Source organism: Eutrigla gurnardus, assembly GCF_963514095.1.
Source record: "Eutrigla gurnardus genome assembly, chromosome: 8".
NCBI lineage: Eukaryota > Metazoa > Chordata > Actinopteri > Perciformes > Triglidae > Eutrigla > Eutrigla gurnardus.
Window position 1 is genome coordinate 6,646,687 of NC_139922.1, and position 26,823 is coordinate 6,673,509.

The 26,823-nt window shown below is 42.4% G+C and overlaps 3 protein-coding genes across 3 annotated transcripts; 2 read left to right on the forward strand and 1 right to left on the reverse strand.

The window, feature by feature from the left end:
- Nucleotides 1-162: 162 nt before the first annotated feature.
- LOC311017607 (cytochrome P450 3A30-like) lies at nucleotides 163-6,400 on the reverse strand. Its single transcript, XM_084016054.1, has 13 exons — nucleotides 6,243-6,400; nucleotides 4,429-4,522; nucleotides 4,295-4,347; nucleotides 4,084-4,183; nucleotides 3,682-3,795; nucleotides 3,459-3,547; nucleotides 3,008-3,156; nucleotides 2,782-2,909; nucleotides 2,570-2,648; nucleotides 1,390-1,550; nucleotides 1,084-1,310; nucleotides 831-993; nucleotides 163-711 (listed from the first exon to the last, which is right to left on the reverse strand). The coding sequence occupies exons 1-13, from the start codon at nucleotides 6,371-6,373 to the stop codon at nucleotides 610-612; spliced, it is 1,590 nt and encodes a 529-aa protein (XP_083872180.1). The 5' UTR covers nucleotides 6,374-6,400; the 3' UTR covers nucleotides 163-609.
- An 11,725-nt stretch (nucleotides 6,401-18,125) lies between these two features.
- Nucleotides 18,126-21,164, forward strand: LOC311017908 (galactose-specific lectin nattectin-like). Its single transcript, XM_084016558.1, has 7 exons — nucleotides 18,126-18,165; nucleotides 18,389-18,454; nucleotides 18,600-18,615; nucleotides 19,125-19,219; nucleotides 19,394-19,528; nucleotides 20,813-20,924; nucleotides 21,034-21,164. The coding sequence occupies exons 2-7, from the start codon at nucleotides 18,389-18,391 to the stop codon at nucleotides 21,093-21,095; spliced, it is 486 nt and encodes a 161-aa protein (XP_083872684.1). The 5' UTR covers nucleotides 18,126-18,165; the 3' UTR covers nucleotides 21,096-21,164.
- Nucleotides 21,165-24,356: 3,192 nt separating this feature from the next.
- On the forward strand, nucleotides 24,357-25,827 carry LOC311017608 (uncharacterized protein). The gene is made up of 2 exons (XM_084016055.1): nucleotides 24,357-24,831; nucleotides 25,133-25,827. The coding sequence occupies exons 1-2, from the start codon at nucleotides 24,424-24,426 to the stop codon at nucleotides 25,781-25,783; spliced, it is 1,059 nt and encodes a 352-aa protein (XP_083872181.1). The 5' UTR covers nucleotides 24,357-24,423; the 3' UTR covers nucleotides 25,784-25,827.
- The last annotated feature ends 996 nt before the right edge of the window (nucleotides 25,828-26,823 follow it).

A 26,823-nucleotide genomic window follows, 5' to 3' on the forward strand; every position in this document is an offset into this window, starting at 1 on the left:
GTTTCCAGGCCCAGCCCACTCAGGTGCACTTTGTGAAAAACTCATCTCCACAATCTCTCATTTGTGAAATGTGGACCAAAGAGCACAGCCAGTCAGATAACACACACGACATGCAACAAGCAAAGCTAGATCACCATTACTGAGCAGTTATAACTCTCTACAGTCTTTGCAATGTGTGTTTATTTAATTTGTGATGCATACATTTCAACAGTTATGTCCAGTTATGTTCTAAAATGTATTAGGCAATGATAAGGAAAGGATACATTCAAGATATAAAAGGAGGAAAAAATCATATCGTCAGTTACAGAGTCAAAATGTCAAAAGCATTTACTAAATGTACATCACACTGTATTGAAGAAGACTTGAAATTAGTGATTGAGACCATTACCGTTATTTTCTCATAAACCTCCATGCAATCAGACTTCTTTTTACAACCAGTGGAGTTTCTCCCTGATGGCCAACAGAGAGAATGCACATTTTTCCAAAGGTGTTGGCTGGACTTTACAGTTTTCTTATTGCAATTTGGTAATGCATTGTAAATGTTATTAATGAATTCCTTATTTAAATAATGAACATTTTGCAAAATGTTCTGTCATTTAAAATCGTGAGTTAGCTTGAGGCAGGATCTGCAACAGTCGCTCTGGGCTCCAGCTTCAGTTTGATGGGATCCTTGGGGGTGGTAAATCCATCAACTCCCAGCTCCAGTGGAATCTAGGAAAACAAGAGATCCATCAAAAATGAAGCCCTACCAAAGCTCAAATCTGATCCCACCCAGCCATACATGAACACCCGTCACCATTTAAGACCACAATTACTGAAAGACTTCTCACTTGAGTCTCCTCGCACGTGACAAAGCTGAAGTTCTGAAGGATCTCCACTAGGGCCAACTTCATCATCAGGACAGCAAATCGCATGCCAATACAGTTCCTTGGCCCTACTCCAAATGGTAGGTAGGCATAAGGATCGATGTTGTCTTTGTTTTCTTTGCTGAACCTGAAAAAGATGAACAAATTGATGAGCCGGATTACTAAATTTGGTTTAAGTCTGACTGTAGCCTGCCGTTAATCCAGTATAGTAGCCTACCGTTCAGGTTTGAAGGCATCAGGCTCAGGCCACAAAGCAGGGTCGCGTTGCAGAGTGTAAACTGGTACAAATATGACAGTTCCTTTTGGGATGTTCACACCATCAATTTCTACAGAAGACTTTGCCACTCTCTCTAACCGAGTGGCAATAGGGAACAGCCTCATTGACTCATTCAGCACCATGTCCAGGTATTCCATCTGCATCACGGCTTCGTAGGTTGGCCGACTCTGCAGTAAATAAAGGAGTTATTGGTTTGAAGCACAGAAAAACATAAAAGAATTACAGCCAAAGAAATTCTGAACTAACCTTTTCTGGGAAGGTTTCATCAATCTCCTCTTGCAGGGCCTTTTGAATGTGAGGGTTAGTTGCCAGGTTGTAGGATACAAATCCCATTGTGCTGCTACTGGTTTCGTAGCCAGCAAAGATGAATATCATAGCCTGAGACAGGATCTCATGATCAGTCAGTCCTGTAACACAAACATGAATACACTTTATCACTCTAATGATAATAGTCAAAGTAAAAGCCTGTAGGACTAAAAAGGCTCATGATGTATTGTGATTGACCATTCTTTCATTCAGTCAACATGAACCTGCTGAACATCTGACGGACAATTGTTGGGCTCATTGGGTTGTTGTTTGTCTTTGAAGAGGCTAAATATTAAGCTTTTTTTTTCTTTTAAAAAATACTTGTTTACACGGTTCTAGAGCTTGACGACACAGCAGATAATGGTGTGAACTCCTCATAGTTGAACCTGTTTTTTAAATTTGATTCTTTGTTAAAGTCCCAGTCGGCAAGTCCGGTGGATCGAGGGCACTCTGTCAGATTTTGAATGTTTACAACTCTCACGCTCCTCCCCCACGACCACCGAGCTCCTCCCCCTCGACTTCGTGCCCTTTGAAATCCCTTAGATCACGCCACCTTTGAAACGCACCATCACCATCTTTTTTTTCCTTCTTTTCCACCGGTGTTTTCTTTTACTTGGTTGTTTTGGACCTCCTCGTTTCGGTTTTCAATGAGGAATTGGAAGCTTGTTGCTACTTCCCTCCGCCTCCCCCCGTGATAGTGGTACGACCCGAGGGGGGAGGGGCTATGTGTGTGCATGAACACAGCCCTGCATGCTGATTGGACAGGATGATCCGGGCGCTGTCGATCTTTTGCAAAACAAACAACAGGCTCTATGTGCACGTAGAGGCGGGCTATTTTTTCTAAAACCAGATGATTTATGTTGTTCTATCAGAGCATAGTCGGCTTCAGTCAATGTGATCAAAAAAATGTTGCAGACTGGGGAAAAATGCTCTCTTACTTCTTTGCAGAGTCCCATTTCTACTGGCCACTGATTAACAGTAGCAATACATCACATAATACACACATTATGTAAACATCCAACTTAAGCACAATGAACCCTTGATATCCTGAAATATATCCTTCAGGCACGACTACAGGGAGAGTCATGAACTTGAATCACTCTATCTGGATTCTGTCTACCTTTGTGGGAGCTGGAATCCTCTTTACTGTTCGTTTCCATCTGAGAGTCCACCATCAACTGCATGAAGTCCACTCGTTTCTACAAAACAAAAACAAGTGGAAGTCCTGTTTAGCTTTTCCAGTTTGTTTTCAAGGGAAATATTATGAACATAAAAACATTGGCCAACAACAAACATCAACTCCATTGGAGCTATACACTGCATACACAATACCGTGTGTTCATTCTTATTCCTGTCCGATTTGATCGTCTTTAGAAAGCTGTAGAAGAAGGTCAACACCTCAGCAGGGAAAAATGACACATCCATCTTCTCAAAAATTGGCCGCAAGAATGGAAACAGAACTGAAATTAATAAGAATTGAAAAGATAAAGTTAATTCAGGGCTCAATGGGACAAAATAGACATTATGATTGTACAGTATATCATACTGTTTGACATACCGGTAAGCACAAGGATGGGATTCAGGAAGTTGAACTTGACCATTTTCTTAATGTTTGCAACAAAAGGGTCAGAGGGTCGGTTGATGGAATCGATGTCCACGCTGAAGGCAGAGCTGGTCACAACATCCATACTGTAAGGTCCAAATACACTGCGAAAAAAGGCAAACATGTAATGTGGGAACAAGAACAAAATCAAACCATCCAAACCCACTGAGCACTATGTGTCTTTCCAACTGCACAGTTGTCCTTTAGGTCCCATATAGACAAGGTTAATTAGGCTACATACAGCCCAGACATTTTAAAACATAATTAAAATGCAAAAGATCAACCCTGAATAACCAGAATGTATACAAGATACATCTATTAAACACATTTTAGATGTCAGATTCCTCAGTTAGGAAATGTTTGCTTTGTACAGCAAAAATAACAAAATCACACAAACATTACTCACTCTTTAACATCTAGGACTTCATCCGCTTCTACTTTCTTCTGAAGGCTCCTTATTAAATTACTTGAGTGCTGCAACATTATTGTATACATCTGCCCAGGAGTATATAAAAGCATTAAACATGATAACATTAAATATTTACATACCAGAATTATGGATCAACAGTTCACATTTAAATAATTCACACAAAAAAAAAACTGTTTGTTCTGTTTGTTCATTTTTTAACCTCTTTCAGGCGTCCGCTGGTGAATGACGGAGAGAGTACAGTGCGAATCCTCTTCCATTCCTCATCTTCTACTACTGATACAGCATCACTTAAGGGTCCATTCAGGCCTAGATCCTAAAATACACACGAGAAGGGCCCCAAATTAAATCCTGCTCAAGGCCCCATTAAGGCTTAGGCCGGCCCTGGGTACCACTATCAACTCACACACACACACACACACACACACACACACACACACACACACACACACACACACACACACACACACACACACACACACACACACACACACACACACACACACACACACACACACACACACACACACACACACACACACACACACACACACACACCCCCTTAACATTGTGTTCTTCGATTCGTGTCGAGGTACTAACTTACCCGCCTGTTGGTGAAGACAGAATAACACTCCTTGACCAAGACTGTTTTGATCATAGCCGTGTCCATTATACCCAGCATAGGCTGCCTGCCATCGTAACACCTTGTAATGCAAGAGCACATCATGTGGTGAGTCAGTGACAGCCTGGAGCAACGCATGAGTAATGGTATGTTCTTGCACACACTTGGTATGTTCTTGAAAACACACACTTACCCCCATATCTTTCCATATTTCTGATAGCATTGCGTGTCAAAATTGTGGATGCCCTAAGGAATTAATAGACAGCAGTGTGATAAAAGTAAAGTGTCAGCTAAGATGACTGTAATTATTGAAAACATGCATCTCACCTTTCTGTACTCCAAAAAGGTCCCAATAAAGGGCAAAGGTGTGGGTCCGGGGATGCCTATTTTCTTGAAAAAGCCATATGGAGCGTATCCATATCTGAGGATTAAAATTAGGGTTAGGCAACAGTCCAAATCCAATAGATCTAATATTGATTTAATATTGCTGGTTGTTTTCATCGTAAGTGAAAGGAAAATAAACAAGTTTACACCAACAGGTTTTTGATAATGTGGATTTCTATTGCAAATTGCAACTTTTCTTCGTTTGTTTCACACAGACTAGGATTATCCTTGTTGTCACACAACTGTATCTGTTGTACTTAATGATAAATAAACAGCAATAGCATCCAGTTAAAACTGACCAGCTTTAGGTGAACTTTCCATTAACCAAAACGTTGTCCTGCCATCCCACCACTGGCTTGTCTTTATTACACATTTCATCAATTTTATTCAAATTGTTTTTCAATTTTCTTTATTCATCTGAAAGTTTTTTTGGCTTGTGCTCATGATTTTATTACCCAAGAGAAACTAAATACTAAATGGTTTTCTAAATATTCGATCCTGCAAAATATTAGAAGACTTAAAAATTATACACTGCCTTGAATTAAATTAGATTATTTTATGACATGTTTCATAGCTCTTATGACATTTTACCTCACTAAGCACCTTCTCCATTACGAATCACGTTGCGGTTCCGCCTCCCTCACGTGAGTAAAGGTTTATTGCACTGCAGGTTCAGTAGCTGCATTCCTTCTCAAGTCATCATCCAAACATTATTTCTTACTATTAAATGTTGCTCCCTGTTTACTTGAGATGTGGCTGCATTGTCATCCTTTATAGAAAACCCTGTTTATGGATCCAGTCCTGCTACACAATCAACTTTCTTTTTGTCCCTTGTGTTGGTCGGTTGACCTCTTCTGTCGTTGCTGGTGAATACTGGTCAAAGTATTAAGAGCTTCATTAGTTTGAGACACTTTTGTGGGTAATTTGATACTTTAAAGTAGTCTTGTCACGTTAGACATTTGTCCTCACAGGTGTAATACAAAGTCCTTTCACCAGCGCTGTCAGACACGTAGGAGGTACAGATACCTGTGTTCTGGTTTTTTACTCAAGTAAACGTGAAAAAGTACAGGCTCTGATATGTACTCAAAGTAGAAAGGAAACAGCAAGACATTTCTACTTTTCTAAAGAAAGTTAAAAATTAACGTGTGTTTTGAAAATGTAACGAGTAGAAAGAAGGCTACATATTTAGGGCTAATTCTACTCCTGAGTAGATTTTTTATTTTATTTATTTTTTTAATTCTACTTAAGTGCAGTAACGGAGTAGAAATACTTAGTTACTTCCCACCTGTGCTTTTCACTGGACATGTTGACTTGCCAAAGGAGGAAACGCACAGATAAGTCATAAAGTTACATTTCCTCACTTTTACGCAGGGGAATTCTCCCACATCCAAACCACAAAGTGTGTCTGTAAGACGGTTATATGATGGCAGAAAGCCGTTAAGGCAAACTTTGCTCTTGTCCCCCAGCAGTGGACCCCGCCGTCGGAGGGGAGGATCTGCCTCGGTAAACAATCGGTTATTGAGCTCCATGAACGCAGCGTTTCCCCCCCAAGCAGCGACTCAGCCTGACTGTGATTTATACCCCTTTTCCACCAACGCGAACCTAGACGTACTTCGTGAAACAAAACAAGTGCCTGTCACAAAACCGCATTATTAATAAGCTTTTCCAGCGTTTGACGTGGAAGTGGTGCGTGTTGTTTACCGACTGTATCTAATGTTTTGACCACATAGATGAACAACGCCACAGAGTTTACTTACAGCGCGATCAGAGAGAGGAACAGGACTATTAAAGTCCAGGTCTCGATGGAGAAGTCCGGGAGGAAGCCCATTTTCGTCCCTGCGCGAACACAACTGGCAACCGGACTGTCCGTCACTTCGCTCTTTAACATCACCGGGGGCGGCACCTCAGCAAAACAAGCAGTTATGTAATCACGGCATCGTTATGTTGTGTAACTGCATATATGAACTTTGAATGTAGTGACTTTTTCTCTCCTGCGTGACTTGAAGTAGCCAAACCGTCTCCACCCGTGCGATTCATTTATCTAGATCTGAAGAATAATTAGTCAATTTACATTCTCAAAACACACCCAGTGAGGTTGATCTAGTTCACCAGAGTACTAGACCAGCGGAAACAAGCGAGCCACTGTGGGTTCAACTGCAGGATCACGTTACTGAAACAGGAACAAGGGGAGAAAGAATGCGCCCCTTTTTTTGTAACAGTTGTGTAGAAACCCTGTGTCTCCTCCAACTTTAACTGAATAATATTTATTTTACTCTGGTCAGGTCAACGGCTTTGATATTGATACAGTAGAGGTATCAAATGTTTCAGTTTTTCCAAACAAACACAGGGTGGGTGGAGGGGGTCTGGAGGCAGGAAGTCGGGTGGGTCGAGGAGGTCCGGAGGAGGGCTAAAACGTGTGGATGCAGCCGGTCCTAGTGGGCGGATCCGGATGCTCCTGATGGAATCTTCTGATGAGGGCCTGATCCATTACATCTCTTGCTGGGACCCAGGACCTCATCTCCGGACTGTAGCCCTCTCAGTCCACCAGGTATTGAATCCCTCTGCCACGCCGCCGGGACCGTAGGAGGCGGCGGAACATGTGGGCGAGGCACCCATCAATGAGGCAAGGGGGAGGAGGAGGAGGCGTCACGGGAACCAGGCACTCTCCCGAACTGGCTTGACCTTAGAGGCGTGAAAGGTGGGATGAACACACATGGACCGGGGGAGCTTGAGCTGCACGGCTGCCGGGTTGATGAGCTTTTCAATCTCGAAGGGCCCGATGAACCATGGGGCCAGCTTCTTGGATTCCACCTTCAGGGGGAGGTCCCTTCTGGAGAGCCAGACCTTATCCCCCGGCTGGTATTCCGGAGCCTGGGAGCGAATGCATAGCGGCCAGCGGCTCGGAGGAGGGCGGCACGGGCCTGGACCCAGGTCTGGACCAATGAGCAGGAAGCCTCTCTTTCCAGCGCCGAGAACAGAGGCGGCTGGAAGCCATTGGAACATTGGAAGGGGGGAGGTCCATGCCAGAGCTGGTCAGGATGTTGTGGGCGTATTCCACCCACAGGACGACGGGTGCTGAGACGTCATGCAGCGAAGAGCCATCTCCATCTCCTGGTTCTTCCGCTCTGTCTGGCCATTGGACTGGGGCTTCCTCCAGAAGGCGAACTGGGGACCCCACTGGAGATGTGGTACCAGGGGCGATGAGGAATCGGAAGTGGATGCAGGAGACCAGCACGAGCCTGGCGCAAGGGCATGTGTTGGTTGCAGGTAGGACAGGCGTTGACGAAGTCCCTGGTGTCCTCTTTCAGGGAGGACCACCAGAAACAGCGCTGGACAACCTCCTTGGTTCTCTGGACACCACGGTGGGAGCTGTGGGCCCACTGCACGACCTCAGGCCGAAGGTCGGGTGGCACAAACAGACAATTGGGAGGACATGAGCTGGGGCCGGGTTGGTCCTAGATGGCGGCTCTGACTCTCTCCCCGACCTCCCAAGTCAGTGTGGCGATACCAGAGAGTGAAGTTGAACCGTGTGAGCAATAGCGACCAGCAAGTCTGCCGGGAGTTTAGACATCTGGCAGACTGGATGTACTTGAGGTTCTTGTGGTCTGTCCATACCAGAAATGGCAGCTTTGCTCCCTCAAGCCAGTGTCGTCATTACTCCAAGGCCAACTTGACTGGGAGAAGCTCTTTGTTGCCAATGTCATAATTTCTCTCGGCTGGGGTCAACTGCCTGGAGAAAATGGCGCACGGGTGTAGTTTCTTTTTATTTAATTTTTTCCATGCATGGATGCCTTTATTAGCAGTGGTGGTAAGGTCTATGTGGAAGAAGAGATGTAGTCTTGGACTTGCTGAACACTTCCCTGAAGTTCAGGTATTCCACAGGGACCCCCAACACGTCTGATGCGGAACTGGAACAGGTGGTCGGCTCGAGGGCGGTGGCTTGCTTCAGGCAGACCTGATGACAGGATGAGCTCCAACCTAGGATAGCCCCAGTGGTCCAGTCATAAGACGGCCATCCAAGGCCTTGACAGGAACCGGACAGGGCAGGAGAAATTGGTTGACCCCCAGCTAGAGTGCTAGGTCGTCATCCATAATGTTCACGGTGGAACCAGTCTGTGAGTGTGGCAAGAGTCTGAGAGCCCCAAGGCAACAGTAGTTGGGCTTGGTACAGGGGACGAAGATTGGGGGAGGATTTGGATCTCTCTCTCAGGGGTGAGGCTGGCCCGGCCGACCTGCATGGGCTCGAACTCCCTCATGGGTGGACCAGCAGGAGGAGCTGATGGGCGCTTGATCGGATGTCAATCCAAGTGCCTCTCCCATAGTCTAGCCTGGATACGTCTGTTGATGTGGGAGACCAGATCAATGATGCCTTCGAGAGAGGAGCGCAGGTTGTGAGAGACCAACTCGTCCTTGATGTAGTCCGCTAGCCCCAGAAGGAAAGCATCAACTTGGGCTGGTTGGTTCCACTCGCTCAGCCGGGCCTGGATGCAGAAGTTGATGGTATAGTCAACCACTGAGCGAGACCCTTGGCTGAGTTCCCGGAGACCACCTGAGGTGTCAGGACCCCGTGATGCTACTCTGAACAACCTGCGAAACTCGGTGGCGAAGGTCTGGAAGGAGGAGCAGGCTGGCGTGTGTCATCCCCACTCGGAGGTTCCCCACAGCCAGGCGCGACACGTCAGATGGTTTATGGTGAATGCCACCCTGGCTTCCTCAGAAGTGAAGGTGTTGGGCTGGAGGGGAGAGGGAACAGGATTGAACAGTTCGTAAGGAATGGGTTGCAGCCCTCCTCATCACCAACCCATGTTCTTGGTTCGCCGCTGCTTGTCAAACCTCAGCTGCGGTGGAGGCTAAGGCAGCCTCGTGGCATTGGAGCTGAGTCTCCACCCGACCTAGGCGTGCTGGGTCCATGTCTGGCCAGATTGTACTGTAATGGGTGTTGGAGAGGACCCAAATGCAGCACACGTAGGCAGGCAGACAGTCGGGAATTACTTTTATTACACAATCGATGAACAGTTCAAAGATGACTCCGTAGACTGAACTTGCTTCAGGGAATGAAACAAAGTGTCCAGGGGGGACTGGGAGCCGACAGGAAACAGTATGACAGGCAGCGGTGTGTGGCAAAAGTAGCCGGCCAACACACAAAAAGAGTTTCTGGCCTGCACACTGTACCGTGGACCTGGTCGCTGAGCTGTGTGGCTGGAGTAGCACACCGTCACAGAGGAGATCGCAGGGCTGGGTCCAGTGTAGCACGGTTCTGTCACAGAACCAAGCAGGAAGACAGACGGTAGTGATGTTATGGTTTGCGTCATGGCTTCGAGGCATGTGTCGAGTATTTCGGCTCCTCCCAAAACGAAGCTCCGTGTCGAGATCTGGTTCACCTTGGCAAAATGATGTTGCGTATGACGAGCAATGCTTCGTTTCGGGCTACTGTTTTGCGATACAGGTTTACAATTGGCAGGACATTTCGACTATAAAGATGCCATGAATACACGAATACTAACTTGTGGGTTTATCATTATTTATACATCATCATTATAATAATGGGCACATTATCAAAGCATTGTAGGTTCAAATCCAAGGTGGTCCAAGGCCTACCACTTTGAGTAATATATCACTTTATCATTATTATTATACATCATTATGATAATAATTATTACTACTGCTCATACTACAAAGAGGCAGTGATGTAGTGGTTAAGAAGTTGGACTTGTTGTCCAGTGTTGCAAGCTCCAATCCAGGATTGAGTTGTATTGACCGATCTCCATGGACCCATCACTGATATTACAAATGATTATTATGTATGATTATTAGGTAACACTTTACTTGAAGGTACCGTCATAAGAGTGACATGACACAGTCATAAGAGTGACATGACACAGTCATAAACATGTCATAAACATTATGACAATGTCATTAAACGTTTATGACTGTCGTCATTAAGTGTCATTCGATTTGGTAATGACAAGTTGACATTATTTTGGTTGTCTTCATTATGACAACTTGACATTAATCAAGGTGACATAACCAGAATTTGTCTTTGTCATGACAACTTGACATTAAATTTGTTTGCGATGTCCTTATTATGACAACGTGACATTATTCAAAGTGACATTATTAGAAAATGTCTTTGTCATGACAACTTGACATTAAATTTGTTTGAGATGTCCTTATTATGACAACGTGACATTATTCGAAGTGACATTACTAGAAAATGTCTCTGTCACGACAACCTGACATTAACGAAATATGCATCTGTTTTTGTGTTTATGGCAAGTTGACAATGATTATTATAATTAGCTGTGCAAGGTTAAAGACCAATTCTAGAACTTGGTTATTGATGTTTGACAGAATACCAAAAACTGACTGTCATGACATTATTATGACAATGTAATGAAGAAATTCTTTGACCTAAAGTAAAGTGGTAGCATTTTGATCTGTCATTAACATATCATGAAGGATAAACTGACTGTCATGACATCATTATGACAATGTAATGACAAAATTCTTTGACCTAAAGTAAAGTGGTAGCATTTTGATCTGTCATTATCATAGCATGAAGGATAAACTGACTGTTATGACATCATTATGACAATGTTTTTATTGTATGTTTTATTTATCATTATCATTGACAATATTATTTTCTCAAACATATGAACTGGTTGTCACGACATCATACACGTTATAATGTGCTTACAAACAGGACCTCTTCTGCCCAACACCCACCCACTCAGGAACTAAACAATACCATAACATTCATAACATGCATGCTCATGCATACTGACATTCAATAAAGAACAGACAGTAACTATTTATGAAAAATAAAAAATAAAATGGAAGAAACATGTCCGTCATGACTGACTATCTGTCAAAACTGATTACTTTTGTGCCTTCTTTATGTCATGCACCAGTCGACCCAAAATGCCACCGTGATGTCGAATCGCCAGCCAGTAATACCACTCAATCATCTGTAGGTGTATTTTGAGTGATTCTTTTGTTCTATTACCTCTCAGGCGCCATATTTGTTGTTTGTATGACTGCCATGCCCGCTCTATGTGCTGGGTATGGGCTCCAGTTTGTGGGTTCACAAAATTCTGCTTATGGCAAACACTAAATTGTTTGTACCCATACTGGGCAAGGCGGTCCTTGTAAGCGCGCCACTCATCAGAGACAATGTTGGCATTCCTCCTGACATGCCTTCGGATTTGGCGCAAGAGGGTTGTCCCGCCACGGTTCCTCACTAGTTTCAGGATGGGTGTCCTAGATTCCTCCTCCACTTCCAACATCCCAAAGACCCAGGTGTGAGAACGCCTCCAAGTGTTGCCGCAACGGCCACGATGATACTACAAACAAAAAAACAAAACAAATACAATGTGACATAATGTTCTTTGTTGTTTTGACTATGTGGTTATGTAACCCTCATACTCCTTTAAGAAATACTAATGTCGTGCAAAACATTGCAATTTGATCTGACATCAGATGTGACGGGACAATCAATATAGATATAATGTATGTGCTGATTAAGATCATTGCATTGAATAGTGGTTGTTGTGATTATTTATTCCATTAGAACGGGCCTGAACTGAAGCTGTGGAAACCTACTTAATATGTGACACCTCCCCCTCCTACGCTGCCACTCCCATCTCGCCGCGCCTTGGTCTACCAAACTAGGGTCCATTGTATCGAAAGTATCGTCCCATGTAATTTCATTTAGGATGGTAATCATTTTGCACCAAAATGGAAAAGGAAAGTAGGATGGGGTGGGTTGTGAACAAACACACTATCTACTGCACCTTTCGTTTGTGAGCAAATTTGCTTTCATCAATCGCAACAAATCGATGGCGACCTCCAATCCTCATCCCTCTCTTCCTGAGGCGTTTGACGGCAGCCACGCAAACCTGTGAAGACAGAAGTAAAAAATCAATATACTACAACGTAATTGAAAAATCTTTTCCAAGTATGTTAAATTGAAGTACAGTACTTATGAATGGAGTTCTATGTGTATTATACGTAATTCTTTTTTTTTAATGTATCAGCTATCAGCCACTGAATAAGTAAAATATAGTGTTAATTCTGTACTGTAAGTCTTGTGGTCTGTGACTTGTTTGAATCAATATTGCATCATTCACCAACCTCTCTGAGTTTTTGGGTCATTCTGGACAATGTCCTTGAGCTTGCTGCTATACCATCACAGATCATGTCCAGTTGTTTCAACCGCAAACCTTGTGCAAACCTTAAGAAAAGTAAATTATATTGAAGACATACTGTGAACTAATACATAGGTAATTAAGTAATATACACATGGGGCTGAAACAGGGAGCACAGGCACTGCGGCCTCGTGCCTACGACCGAATCACAGCCGTGCTGATATACAGTACAACAGCACTCCCTCTCGTGTGATATTGCTTAAATAAATAATAGTATTCAAATAAATGTTCTTCTTTTTCCTATGGACCACATGTGATGAGCTTGAACAATGGGGCTTAGGTCTAACACCAAACGTCTCCTTTAAGGAAATCAATCATAACTAATTCAAATTTTGTCATCTTCTCTTCCAAGTGACAACCATTGATGGCGTGGTGCGGCGCTACAAGAGGGCTCTCAAGAGCTTCAAAAAAACTGGATCCATGAAGCGAGCCTTTGAGCATTTGGGGGTGGACCGGAACACTATTGCAAGGACCGCCCCAATCGCTGAGGTCAACATCATTTTCCCAGACATATTTGAGGGTTTGAGTAAAGATAGCCATGACAAAATGTCCATCTTCACAGAGAGGTGCAGGGAAGCCATAACAGCAGAAATGGCGAGCACACTGACGAACAAAAAAAATGCAGGTGAACTACTGCCGATCACTTACAAAATGACCTAGTCATTAGACAATTAGTCAATAGTTTTTATTGTTGTTCATGTTTTGTTACGAAACTTTTTCCAGTATTGGTGTTTGCTTGTTTTGTAGCAATGTTGCAGTTATTGCAGGCCCAGAAGTCACAATGTATGCCAGCAAAAGCTGGTTAAGTTTGATTTGAGTCATTAGACCTCTAGATTTTGAGTTAAGTTTGATATTGTTGATAGCTACTGGTCAGGAGCAGCAAAGCATTCTGTAAGGGTGATCAAAAGCAGCTTTTACCCATTAGTTCGAGTAAAAATGGTGAGGGAAATACATGCAACATGTTCATGGTCAGTAATCATGACATGAGTGTTGAGCAGAAGAGGTTTCTAAGCACATTGTAACGTGTATAGTATAATGTTGTGACCTTGTGTCGTGATAATGATGATGACAGCCAGTTCATATGTTCATGAGAAAATAAAATTGTCAATGATGTTATAATAAAAACATTGTTATAATGATGTCATGACAGTCAGTTTATCCTTCATGATATGTTAATGACAGATCAAAATGCTACCACTTTACTTTAGGTCAAAGAATTTCTTCATTACATTGTCATAGTGATGTCATAACAGTCAGTTTATCCTTCATGATATGTTAATGACAGATCAAAATGCTACCACTTTACTTTAGGTCAAAGAATTTCTTCATTACATTGTCATAATAATGTCATGACAGTCAGTTTTTGGTATTCTGTCAAACATCAATAACCAAGTGCTAGAATTGGTCTTTAACCTTGCACAGCTAATTATAATAATCATTGTCAACTTGCCATAAACACAAAAACAGATGCATATTTCGTTAATGTCAGGTTGTCGTGACAGAGACATTTTCTAATGTCACTTTGAATAATGTCACGTTGTCATAATAAGGACATCTCAAACAAATTTAATGTCAAGTTGTCATGACAAAGACAAATTCTGGTTATGTCACCTTGATTAATGTCAAGTTGTCATAATGAAGACAACCAAAATAATGTCAACTTGTCATTACCAAATCGAATGACACTTAATGACAACAGTCATAAACGTTTAATGACATTGTCATAATGTTTATGACATGTTTATGACTGTGTCATGTCACTCTTATGACAATGTCATGTCACTCTTATGACAATGTCATGTCACTCTTATGACGGTACCTTCAAGTAAAGTGTTACCGATTAGGTATTATAAGTATTACTACTCTCTCATGTTTCAAATAGGCAATGGTGGTGTAGTGGTTAAGGAATTAGACACAGTATCAAAGTGTTTAAGGTTTAAATCTAGGTCTGAGTTCTACCAAATGACTTATTTTCTACCTTGAGTTTGGGAACTATTTATGAAAGGCACACTCACACACATGTATCACCAAGATGACTTTAATTCTCAAATGATTTGATGTTGGATCGGCACATGAAGCAAACATCTCATGTCAGGTTGACTGGAAACTCTTTTACTTTCTTCATAATTTCATTCACCACTAGGTGTCCCTAGCATACTTATTTGAAGCTTTGGGGTCAAACCACTTTGGTGGTTCATCTGGCTGAGAGGCTTTGATGTTTCATGAGGCTTCATCTCACCATCACTAACAGCCGGGGAGCAGGCAGAATCCATAGTCGGGACCGGAAGGCTGGGTCGAACACCGGGACAGAGACAGAGCAGACAGGTTGGGGACAGGCAGGGTCGATACAGAGGACTCCGTCCGAGAACCACTGTAGAGTCTAGTACTGGAGACATAGAACAATCTGACAATGAGTGTAGAGTGGAGAGGAGTATATATACCCGGCTGATTAGCGATCAGCTGCAGCTGCTGTAAACAGGTGAGTTGAGCTAATGAGGGGGCATGGCAGGCAGGTGATGAGCAGGAGGGGGAGGTGAGCTGAGAGGGGAGATCATGACATCTATAGTTAGCCATAACCTCAGGATCAAGAGTGGGCTGTTTGAGAAGAGGTTTAATCACAGGTTGTTTAAAGGACTGGTACGTGGCCCACAAATAAAGACAGATTGATCACATCTAAAGAGGTGCTAACCAAGGGTACAATTGGTTTAAGCAGCCTAGTTGGAATGGCGTCTAAGAGACAGGTAGATGGTCTGGATGAAGAAATCCTGTAGGGTCTACGTTATTTAGGGCTAATTTGCCCTAGAGATTCTATTCTAGATTATTTCTAAACTACTAATTAAACTATCAAGATATAAATTGAACATAGAGACCTTTGCCTAATGTCGTGTAATCCAGTAATAAAAGTTAAAAATGTATTCAGTAACACTTAAACACTAAATCCCAGTGTACAGTCAGTGGCCTAACCAATTTATTGTATTGATCAATCTTTTGGTAAAACCTGAAACTAATTTTACCCAGTAAGGCTCTCTGCAGATCTCATTCCCTCTTTTTTCAAAACTCTAAACACATTCTCACTTACTTTACTTAAAACAGTAGGAAGCATCTGTATAAAGAGTGTGCAACACAAGTGCAACGACACAGTGAGTCCAAATACATTCCAGCCTCCTCCCTTCTCATACCTTCTGATGCCATTGCAGTGATGAGTAGTACTTTCTTTCCATCTTACAAGAAACACACATAAAGACAGCACACAACATAAAAGACTGAAAATTGAATACAGTTGCACCTTTGGCTATATCCGAGACTTTAGAGATGGTTTGGGGTGTGGGACGTCCACGGTCCCCTGCTGTATTTATACACTGTTTATATCTTGTTTAGAGTGGTTTTTGTTGACCTACTGCTGTTGTGTCAAAAATAATTTCCCAGTCTGGGATAAATAAAGGAATTCTATTCTATTCTATTATTTTATTCTGTTGTAGAGATTTTCCTTCACTGCAGGTTTCTTCAGTGTCTTCAGCACTATTTCAGCACTGATCACTCCACTATTTGTCATATTATCTTTTTTATTAGAACTATTTAAGTGGATTTCAGAATGGCTGTCATTATTACTAGAATCATTTTATCTGCTTGCATTTGTCAATTTATTTGTACAGTTTTTCACAATTGTTTAAACACTAAATCCCAGTGAAACAAACAGTCAGTGGACTAAATCCAATTATTGAATTGATCACTCTTTTGGTAAAACCACAAACAATGTTCCCTAGTTATGGACTATTTGCAGATCACAATTACTCTCGTTTCTGCAAAAATCTAAAAACATTCTCACATGCTGCACTTGTGATGCACTTGTGATGCATAACTGTAACCACAGGTGGCAGAAGTGAAACACAAATACAGCACAGGATTCACAGTTGACTCAACTCAAAACTGAAAACGCGTGATGTAGCAGGTCAGAGTGCATGAGTGAGTTGAAAGTTGATATCAAAGATGGATGGAGACAATCTGAGAGGCAGAGGAGGAAGAGAGCGTGAGAGAGGTGGCGGACCACGAGGAGGAGGAAGAGGACGAAGAAGACCAAGACAAAGAACTGTACATTTCAGATGAAACTTATGGACCATGTTCTTGTTCATGGAATGACAATGAAGGAAGCAGGACAAAGACTCCAGATTCTCTGTGGCTCCATAATCCGGAGATTCACAGACGACAACAGCTCGTTGTTTTGGTCATTAATGTTTGGTGTACAGATACTTCCATGGCCGTTTTGACTGCATGTATGTTTGTGTAACTGCATGTTTCTGTCAGACCCTCATGAGGGTGGAAGGTCTCCTAGATTCTGATGATGGATCAACCTGATGAAGGTCCTGCAACACTGTAAAGCAATACATTACATCATCCACTTCTCTCCTATGCATCTATCCAGGTGTGCAAACATTTGTTCTTTGAATATTTCTTTTGGAAAATTTAAAGTGAATTTTTAGTGATCGTATCATTTATTGTAATGAACTTTCTCCGATCTCCGATCTTCAGACACTGGCCTGCTTTCCATCCCCCACACCAGACTCCGTACCTTCGGAGACAGAGCGTTCAGTGTTCCAGCCCCCACCTTCTGGAACGCTCTACCTACAGCCATCAGAAATGCCTCATCCCTACTCACATTCAAAAAACTCCATCTATTCACCACAACATTCCACATACCCTCACCATGTCACCTGTCTCAGTTTGATTTATTTGCCAGTTTGTTGTCCGTTTGAATTGTTCTTTGTTTTCTATTTGTGTGAAGCATCCTTGGGTTTCTTAAAAGGCACTATATAAACTACAGGGGCGACTGTGGCTCAGGTGAAGAGCGGGTTGGCCGATGTTCGGAGGGTCGGCGGTTTGTCCCCGCCCGTCACTGTGTCATGGTCGTTGTGTCCTTGGGCAAGACACTTCACCCAGCTAGCCTTGTGTGAAGTGTATGACTGCTGTATGTTTGAGGTTTACCATCACCGGTATGAATGTGTGTGAATGAATGAAGCATCTTTGGGTTCAGAAAAGCGATATATAAATTGAATTCATGAAAGTTATTACTTTTAGTTTTGCAAAACAAATGAAACAGAATCCTCATAATCAAACTTCCATGAGGTTTGATCAAGAGAGGTGTCAGCCAGTTCACTTTTCCAATGAACATTAGCCTGCAGTGGAGGATGCAACTGTTAAAAATGTACAGCCAAATGCCGATGGATAAATTTGTAACTTTATTTGAGGAGCATTGTCGGTTTTTCTCTCAAGTCTAAATCAACAGATCGCTCCTTATAAATTACAATAATCAAACAGTATGCCAATGTGTTTGTCTGATTAAGTATCAGAGAAACACGTTGGCATATGTTTGCTAAGCACACCCAGAGCAGGTCTATAAATGCTAGGCTTCCCTCTCAAAGACGGCCGGCTCGCTGCTACTCCTGCAAGTGCAACCTCAGCTGTTCATCACAACAACGTAAGGCTCTCGTTCCTGTCTTTCATCACAGCAGCATCAGCTGTTATGATTCATACTATTATTACATTTAGTGTTCACATCAAGGGAAAATTCCCTTTTCATATCTAGTTATTTATGTCTTCTGTAAAACATGCAAAATGTAACATTGGTGTAAGAAAAATAAACATTTCGATAATGCATACACTCATCTCTAGGGTTTCATAAATATACTGTCTTTTCACAGATGGGTTCAGGTCTTCATGTCATTGTGCTCCTATGTTTGACCATTGGACTGCAGACTGTGGCAAATGTAAGTATTATGCATACTAACAGATTTAGTTTAGAAAGATGTTTGATGATGTAATATCCATATTTGGTCTTTACAGTAACAACCAGTGCAATAGTGAGTAAGGTAGTGAATAATACATGTAAGTCATGTTTTCTTTTGTTCACAGGTGGCCGGTGCATCAGGTTGGTAATTCTCACAGGCAGGGAGGTGGATGGTCGTAATACAGTAGCTGGCACTTTGTGACTTCAACTAATTCACTTTTCCAAATAGGGTTATGGGGACAAAGTCAAATTCCCTCCTTCTGTGCAACTATTCATTTAAAAGTTTATCCAAAAGTCATTGTTATTTTCAGCAGCCTGAGTTGAACAAATCAAGACGATATCTTCCAAAGTTTGTGTTTTGATCCAGTTTCCTTTCCCTGAGCTGCAGTGGAGGGATAGTAACACAAAGGAGGAATGTTGTACTAAAATACTTGATTTTGGGGATAGATATCTGAGGTAGTATAGTCACTCTACCAGGGTACCAGTGTGGCATAGAGGAATGCAAAGATAGTGAGTAGTATATTAATAGACACTTGAATACATTTGACCATCTTCATTCAGGTTTTGTAATTAGTAAATATAATTGTAATTCTGCCCCATTTTTGCCATTTCAAACAAATTAATGAATCTTTGTGTTCGTCTCATCAAAGACCAAGTCTGTAAGACCTGCCCTTCTGGTTGGACTCAGTTTGAAGATAACTGTTTCAAGTACTACCGTGGTCCAAAGGACTGGGCTGATGCAGAGGTACTTGATGGAACAATATGAATAATCAAACTCCGTTCATAACGTATGTATGCTTTAAACACGCTTGTTAAAAGAGCCAGTAGAGGAAGCCAAACTCACGTTTTTATCTCTTTCCATCTCTCAATGATTTCCCCTCACTTTCTTTCTGTTTTTCACTTCACACTTTCTTTTTAGCTCATGTGCATGAGCATTGGTGGGAATCTGGCATCAATCCCTAACCAAGGCGTGTTGGACTTCATCAATGAAATGATCCTGACAGTGAATGCAGTAAATAGTGGAACTTGGATTGGAGGCCAGGACGCAACAAAGGTGAGGGATTTAACAAGACATGTAGTCAAACTACACTGGGGGAATTCCAAACCTTTAAAGTGATGGTTCGGAGTGAAATGCACCCTAAGTAATTTCCACCATGACATTCAGCCAAACACCCCCTCAGAATCATTTTTAGCGATGGTCAGCATTGGTCAAGATAGGGCTATCAGCCGAATGGCTTAGTACTAGCGCTAAAGTACATAGAGTATATCTCGTAAATTACCCCACTAATAATGCATGGAATGTTACCAAACTTCTGCAGTAGTACACATAGGGTCTGTACTGAAAAAACGAGGCATTTGAAAGTTTGTAAGTACACCAGGAGTTTATTTAAAACAACACTTGCCTGATAGCTTCTATCCTCAGCTGCTAACGCTACCGCAGCGTAGACGCCACTTCCGTGTTTACCCAGCCGATGCAGAGTGTATGAGAGTAAGTTTTGCTGAATTTTTATAAATGCTTCTATTATCAGGTCAACACATTTTTATTAATCCTTGTATTATCAGGTTAACAAGTGTTGACCTGATAATACAAGCATTTATCAAATTTCAGCGAAACTTTTTCATACTCTCGCGTGAAACTCACGTCACGGCATCAGCTGGGTTAACACGGAAGTGTCTACGCTGCGGTAGCGTTAGTTAGCGTAAGCAGCCGAGGATAGAAGCTATCAGGCAAGTGTTGTTTTAAATAAACTCCTGGTGTACTTACAAACTTTCAAATGCCTCGTTTTGTGAGTACAGACACTATATGTGTACTACTGCAGAAGTTTGGTAACATTCCATGGAAATTTATGATATAATCAAGATGTACCATCGTGCTAGTACTAAGACATTCGGCTGATAGCGGCTATCTTGACCAATGCTGACCATCACTAAAAATGCTTCCGAGGGGGTGTTTGGCTGGATGTCATGGTGGAAATTACCTACAGTGCATTTTACTCCGAACCATCACTTTAAGATGATCCGTGGAGATGCATCAATCCGTTACACTTTATTTGTGAAAACCTCTCAAGTTCAAATCAAACGTCTCACGTTGACCCAAGCAAGTTAAATCTACAGAAAATAATATTAAAAAGGTATAAACAATGAGCCTCCACGTGGCTGCGGGGACCCTATGCACCCATAGTCCGCTTATATCAAGAAACGTCTCTGGCGACAACCACAGGACAACCGTCTCCTGCTAGCCTGATATTGAATATATTGTTTTGAAGACTAAGACTGAACTACATGATGGGGAAATAGCCTTTTTGTGATTGGATTGACCCGTTACACTGTCTTTCAGGAGGGTGTGTTTCTGTGGAGTGATGGCAGCCTGTTTGAATTCACCAGCTGGGCTCCTGGGGAGCCCAACAACTCTCGCGGCCTAGAAAACTGTCTGGCGATTAACTACAAAAGTATGCACCATTTATCTCTTATATATATATATATAAAATCCAAAAATAATTTTACTACTGAATTAAATAATCTCTGCATCCCTAATTGTTTGTTACCTTTTAAAAATAGATATTTTCAACGATGAGCATTGTGGTGTCAGGAAACATTATGTCTGTTCGAGGAAGCTGTGAAGATCCCCGTCATGTGCTGACACACCATCTGCTGATGATGTCACTTCTATCAGGGTGTCACGCCTCGATGGCATGACTGGTAGAAGATTTATCGACTGTTTTGATCAATTTTACTTCAGATGATAAAATAAACAGATACATCCTGTCCTGTCTCACCTCTTGATCAACTGATTTTTACTTTTAAAAAACCTGATCGGTGCGCAGGTAGCCGAGTGGTAAGAGCGCATGCCATTACGCATGTACGCAGACGCAGCTGACCCCGGTTCAAATCCTGACCAGAGGTCCTTTGCTGCATGTCACACCCCTCTCTCTCCTGTATTTCCTATCCGTCAACTGCTAATAAAAGCTATCTATGCCACAAAAAATCTTACAAAAATAAAAAATAAAAATAAAAATCTTATCAAAAAGATTGATCATGGCCATGGTTGTTGATGATGTGTCTCAACTCTCAACACAATCTATTCTATTAGAGTTAAATCCAAGTAAGACAGACTGCTATTCTTTTTTAGATATTTCATGTTCACCTGAGATAGGACAGAATATCCGAGCATTCCAACACAAAAACAGACTCAAGAGTGCTTTCATGCACCAACATGAAATAAAGTAGTCAAAATATTTGAATATATTAAACACTGTACCATTATTCAGTCAGGCGCGCAGGTGGCTGAGTGGTTAGAGTGCATGCCATATAGGCACGTACGCATACGCAGCCGACCCCGGCCGGAGGTCTTTTGCTGCATGTCACACCCCCCTCTCTCTCCTGTCTTTCCTATCTGTCCACTGCTAATAAAAGGCGTCTGTGCCAGAAAAAACCTTAAATAAAAAAAAATAAAACTATTCAGTCACTTATTCAAGCATTAATCATAAGGCTGATATAACAATCCGTTCGTTTTTTATAACAAAATTTCCCATCCACGGGGCCAACCAAAGCGGTCTCATCAGCTTCTTCTTTCACTGTGGTTTGTTGTTGTCTGAAGTCATGAACACTAATTGGTGCTCCAGTATAATCAGTCCGCCTGAAACTTATCCAGTGAGAAACTTTCCGCTGTGCAAAAATAAGTGCGATTAAAATGCGTTAATTTTTTTAACGCGTTAATTTTTGTGTAATTAATTCATCTTAATTAACGCATTAAAGTCCCGGCCCTAAAAAATATAGATTTTAGTTATCCTGCATGGGATCACAACAAACAGTAAGACTATGGTCTATCTGGGCTAGACCACCATCCAAGGATGGGTTGAGTTACCGTTGAAATGAAAACAAATCAAGAAAATAAACCAAACAGAAAGTAACCAATGTGGGCTAAAGTGGAGGTTAGAGTCATGCTTAAAGATTGAGTCTACGATTTTTCACTTGAGCCAAACTTTAGCCAATAGTAGCCATCCGGTCCGCATGGCTACTATTGGCTAAATGTTCCGATCCAATCCTCGCTCACTCTCCTGCTCACATCTCGTCCCGACTCACTACGAGCGGACAAGACGCTTGTTGCCCTGAGTAGCAGTCCAGGTATGGAGGGATCGTGAACGTACTGCAGTCTGAGTCTGACCTTCTGAGTTCATCGCCGGAGGAAATGTTCCCATTCATTGTCTATGTAAGAAGCTGTGCAATGTGCAATGCTGTGAGTTTCGAGAGACGCGCCGCCGCCCGCAAGCTCTGGAAAATCTTTCAAACTGGGCGTTGTCGATCTAAAATAAAGACAGATTCAGCAACAGCATAGCTTATTTCTCGCTTAAAATGTTTTCAGAAACACATTTCGCTGAACTATTTTCATAAAATAAGAGGGAGGTGGGAGGCTGTGAGGGGAGAACGATACGAGCCCAGAGGAGCACAGAGGGGAGGGGTGTGTGTGTGTGTGGGGGGGGGGATGCTTTTTTTAAACCTTTCAAATCGTAGACCAGGGCCCGGTTTGCCGAAGCCTTCTTAACGCTACGTCATTCGTAACCCCTACTTAGAGTTCCTACTTAACATGTTGCGTGTTTCCCGAAACATTCTTTGCTACGAATCTCTTTCGTACGTCATACGTTGGTAAGGTTGGTCTGGAGCACTCTTAGAGCCTTCTTAGCTCTACCGTATGTTTCAGCTCCTGACGCTAGTCGCCACCACTGTACAGTAATCCAGAAATCCCCGTTGCGCATGGAAATTCATGAAGAAAATAATTGCTGGAAACACAAGCACAAAATAACATGTGCATGCATTTCATAACAAGGCTAAGCTTTACCTCAACCTCAGAAGTAGCCTAGGTATATTACAGTGTCATTTAATCAGCCCATTAGGCCTAGTCAATGTCAAGGCATGCACAAACCTGGAAGCAATTTGGGAAATTGGCACATCGTCAAACAATTAGGGTCTGAGTGGCTAAAATGTCATAAATGGACGCTGGTGACGGTTGTGAACGGTGGCAAAACTATGGCAGCGATACAACGCATCCTCGTGCTGAACCAAAGACGTAGCGTCCTCGGAGCCGTTTAGTTGGAATACATAATTTCATAAGGATCAACTTCAATCCCATGGATATATTGACCGACGCAGCTATATTGCATAAGTTTAGACTACAACGGCAACAAATACGCATGTAATTATGGATGTAATTGGCTCAATCTCCTCCGCTGTTTCTATATTTATTATATCTTTTTTTTAAATCAGTATCTATGGTAGTATGTTCGACCATGGTTAAATAAATGTTAAGGCCTAGAAGGATTTCTAGCAATGTTTTATTCCCAAACACTGCAATAGCCTACATTTTATAATATAGTGCTGTCATGCACCTGCGCATGAAATGCGTATGAAATGGAAAATCGAACTCTGAGCAAACGATTTCAGCACTTTCTTTCTGGACAGCGCCGTGTACGAATGAAGTAAGGAGTGTTTCTTAAGAAGACTCCTAAGAGACCGTTCGGGAACCAAGACTATAGAGGTAAACAACTTTGGTAAGTTATAATGTAGGAGTCTTCGTAGCGCGCTAAGAGTGGACGTTATCGGGAAACCAGGGCCAGAGCTTTAACAAGGGAAGTTGTCACCAAACATAAGTATAAAATAACCCACTACGCTAGTCTGGTTTTCACCATACTAAGGTCAATCTTTTAAGATTGAACATTAGTCTGGGGAAGCTGCGCTTTGTTTCTAATGCTCAAGAGGCGGGATCAATGGGCATCGTTCAAATGACTCCGTACGCAATTGGATAGTCCTACAACCAATCAGAGCAACTTTCCGGGTGACGTACTTTGCAGAGCGACGCGAAATCTCTAGACAGGAAAACAGGAAACCAGGAAACCCGTGCATCATTGCTGCTTCGGTTTGCACTTTTATTTTCTATGGCTGTGCAGAAGCGGAATGGCATCAAGCGAATTTTGCAGGTTGTGCAAAAGTAGCATGAAAGTGGGTGGAAGTATCAAACACGCGATCGATTTGTTTGATAAACGAAAGAAGCCATTGAGCATCGCCGAGAGGTTAAACGCAATTGGAGTGACGGTCGTGCGAGAGACGGGTAAATCCGATAACGTGTGTAATCGGTGTATAACCACCATATCGCACTTGGAACACGATCTGCCCCTTTACAGGAGATGGGCAGAAGAAAACAGGGGAGTGACATATTCAGCCACCGGTAACACAAGTGCTGATAAGAGACAACGAGAGCCTACTCCCACTAAAACTCCGAGGGATTTAAAAAAATGGTGCCCTAACCCTTTGAGTCCTGGTGGAGCCACTAGGCCTAGGACTGCACGGAGGAGCATAACAGAGGTAAGTCCATTTAAATTAGTTACAACAACAAATGTCATCATTCTCTCAGCACTCTGTTAACATCTCAGGATATCGTCATGGTTTACATATTGTTGTATCATGCATCATAATGCAAGTTGTATGTCGTGTAGTCCTCGGACTTAACATCTATTACTGGAGTTGTTCATGCCACTGCAAATAGTTGTCATTACAAGTCTGTTTTAACTAAATACTCAATGTCAATGTAGTCGTCAACCTGTAGTGCATCCCACTTAAAAAAACAAATGGCAAATGATGATACTAATGTTGAAACATATTGCAGGTCAGCATCAGATATCCGTCTCGAAAGGTTTCCAAGGTGTGTGGTCCCGAAGATGGTCTGATAATTAACCACATCAACAAAAAGAATTGGAAAGGAGCTGCCAATAGAATCGTGGCACACAAGGAGATTCTGAAACACTTAAAACCATGCATCCTTCAGCTCATTCAGCGCGAATGCACACTACTCTGCAGCCCAAAGGAGGGGTTCATGCTTTGGAGGTGCTCACCTGGGGACTTGGCCTCTTTCTCATTTTCTGCATTAGAGGCAGATCTCCAACGCCTCTCTCCATTCTTGCTGTCTGTGTTCAACACTATTACCAACCAGTCCCAGCTCACCACCTGTGCTGCAGCTGCCATCGCCCTCAGAGGTAGACAGAACCGTTTGTCTGCATTTGCCCACTATGTTAATAGCATCCTTTCATATGGTGGGGCAAAGAAGGCAGTGTTCAACAGGCTGTCCAAAATGTCAATCACCACCTCTCACAAAAGTGCAATAGGAAAACAAAAAGAATTAGCAAACACATGTGCGACTCGTCTCCTCCAGTTGAAGCAGCAAAATGAACGCTTCCTGCACATTGGAACAGTGTCGGGCATTACTCAGGATCAACCAGAGGACACAACTGATACTGAGATGGACACTGACTGTAAATAGTTCTTTTAATTTGTATATCTTAACAGCAATGTTATTTAAAAAGATTGTTATTCTGGTATTATTGTATGTTGTCTATATTAAAACTATGTTGATTGGCACCGAGGAAACTCATTGAGTAATTTCAACACAGGGCACAGTAGTAAAACTAAAGATTTTTATTATCAATGCAGAGTATTTACAATTATGAACAATGTTTCAGCAGTTAACATAATGTATGCCAATATTTACTCTGAGCTCTTCAGCAAAGAAAAACCAGATTCAGAGCTGCTACATGCTGATAGCATGTCTTCATGCTCCCCCTCCTCCCCATCAAAGTAGCCCGTGAAATCCATGTCTGGCATGAAGGTGTCATCAGGATGCTCAGCAGACTCACAGAACTCAAAGTCCCGAAATACCTCATACATAATGCGAAGAATTTCTTGCCCATGTTGTTTTTTGAACACAGGGAGATTATGCATGATGTATTTGAGATCGTAGATTGCACTGCACTGTTCAACAACAGCATCAATCAGCTCCGAGCTAAAACCTGTGCCAGCTGTGGCACTAGTGTACCAGTGGGCGTTTTCTGCAACCAGACTTTCCCTGTATTTCTGCAACAGATCTCTAATTAGCTCTTTGTCCTCCGAGGTAACTTTCCTACATAGATGAGATGAAGAAATGTCTTGTAACTCTTCGTAGTTGGGTAGTGGCACTGTACAACCTGCAGAGTTACACTTACAGACAGAGTGACAGTATGTGCAACAATGATGTCCAGGTTCCACTCTTTTTGTAGTATTTTCAAAGTGAGAGTACAGTGCATGTCGAAAGCAGCCATTTATGCTTTGTTTGATAACTGTCCGTACTGCCTCATCCGTCTGTGGGTGCGGTTTGGTTGCATAGACAACAGCATGTGCCTGTGTGCCATCTCTGCCAGCCCTGCCAACCTGCTGCAGCATGGCTTCTACATCATCCGGTAGCCCATACATGACGACATGAGACACATTGGGAAAGTTCACACCCAACCCAAGAGCAGTTGTGGCTACAACAACTCTGCAACTGCC

What these genes read in the sequence shown, in the direction of transcription:
- LOC311017908 (XM_084016558.1), top strand. Translation starts at nt 18,389, where the DNA reads ATGGGTTCAGGTCTTCATGTCATTGTGCTCCTATGTTTGACCATTGGA. An exon ending in AGGACTGGGCTGATGCAGAG is followed by an intron (nt 19,220 to 19,393) that starts GTACTTGATGGA and finishes CTTTCTTTTTAG; the next exon opens with CTCATGTGCATGAGCATTGG. An exon ending in TCTGGCGATTAACTACAAAA is followed by an intron (nt 20,925 to 21,033) that starts GTATGCACCATT and finishes TTTTAAAAATAG; the next exon opens with ATATTTTCAACGATGAGCAT.
- LOC311017607 (XM_084016054.1), bottom strand. Translation starts at nt 6,373, where the DNA reads ATGTTAAAGAGCGAAGTGACGGACAGTCCGGTTGCCAGTTGTGTTCGC. An exon ending in GAAGTCCTAGATGTTAAAGA is followed by an intron (nt 3,157 to 3,458) that starts GTGAGTAATGTT and finishes CTTTTTTCGCAG; the next exon opens with TGTATTTGGACCTTACAGTA. An exon ending in GATGCCTTCAAACCTGAACG is followed by an intron (nt 994 to 1,083) that starts GTAGGCTACTAT and finishes CATCTTTTTCAG; the next exon opens with GTTCAGCAAAGAAAACAAAG.
- LOC311017608 (XM_084016055.1), top strand. Translation starts at nt 24,424, where the DNA reads ATGGCATCAAGCGAATTTTGCAGGTTGTGCAAAAGTAGCATGAAAGTG. An exon ending in CACGGAGGAGCATAACAGAG is followed by an intron (nt 24,832 to 25,132) that starts GTAAGTCCATTT and finishes AACATATTGCAG; the next exon opens with GTCAGCATCAGATATCCGTC.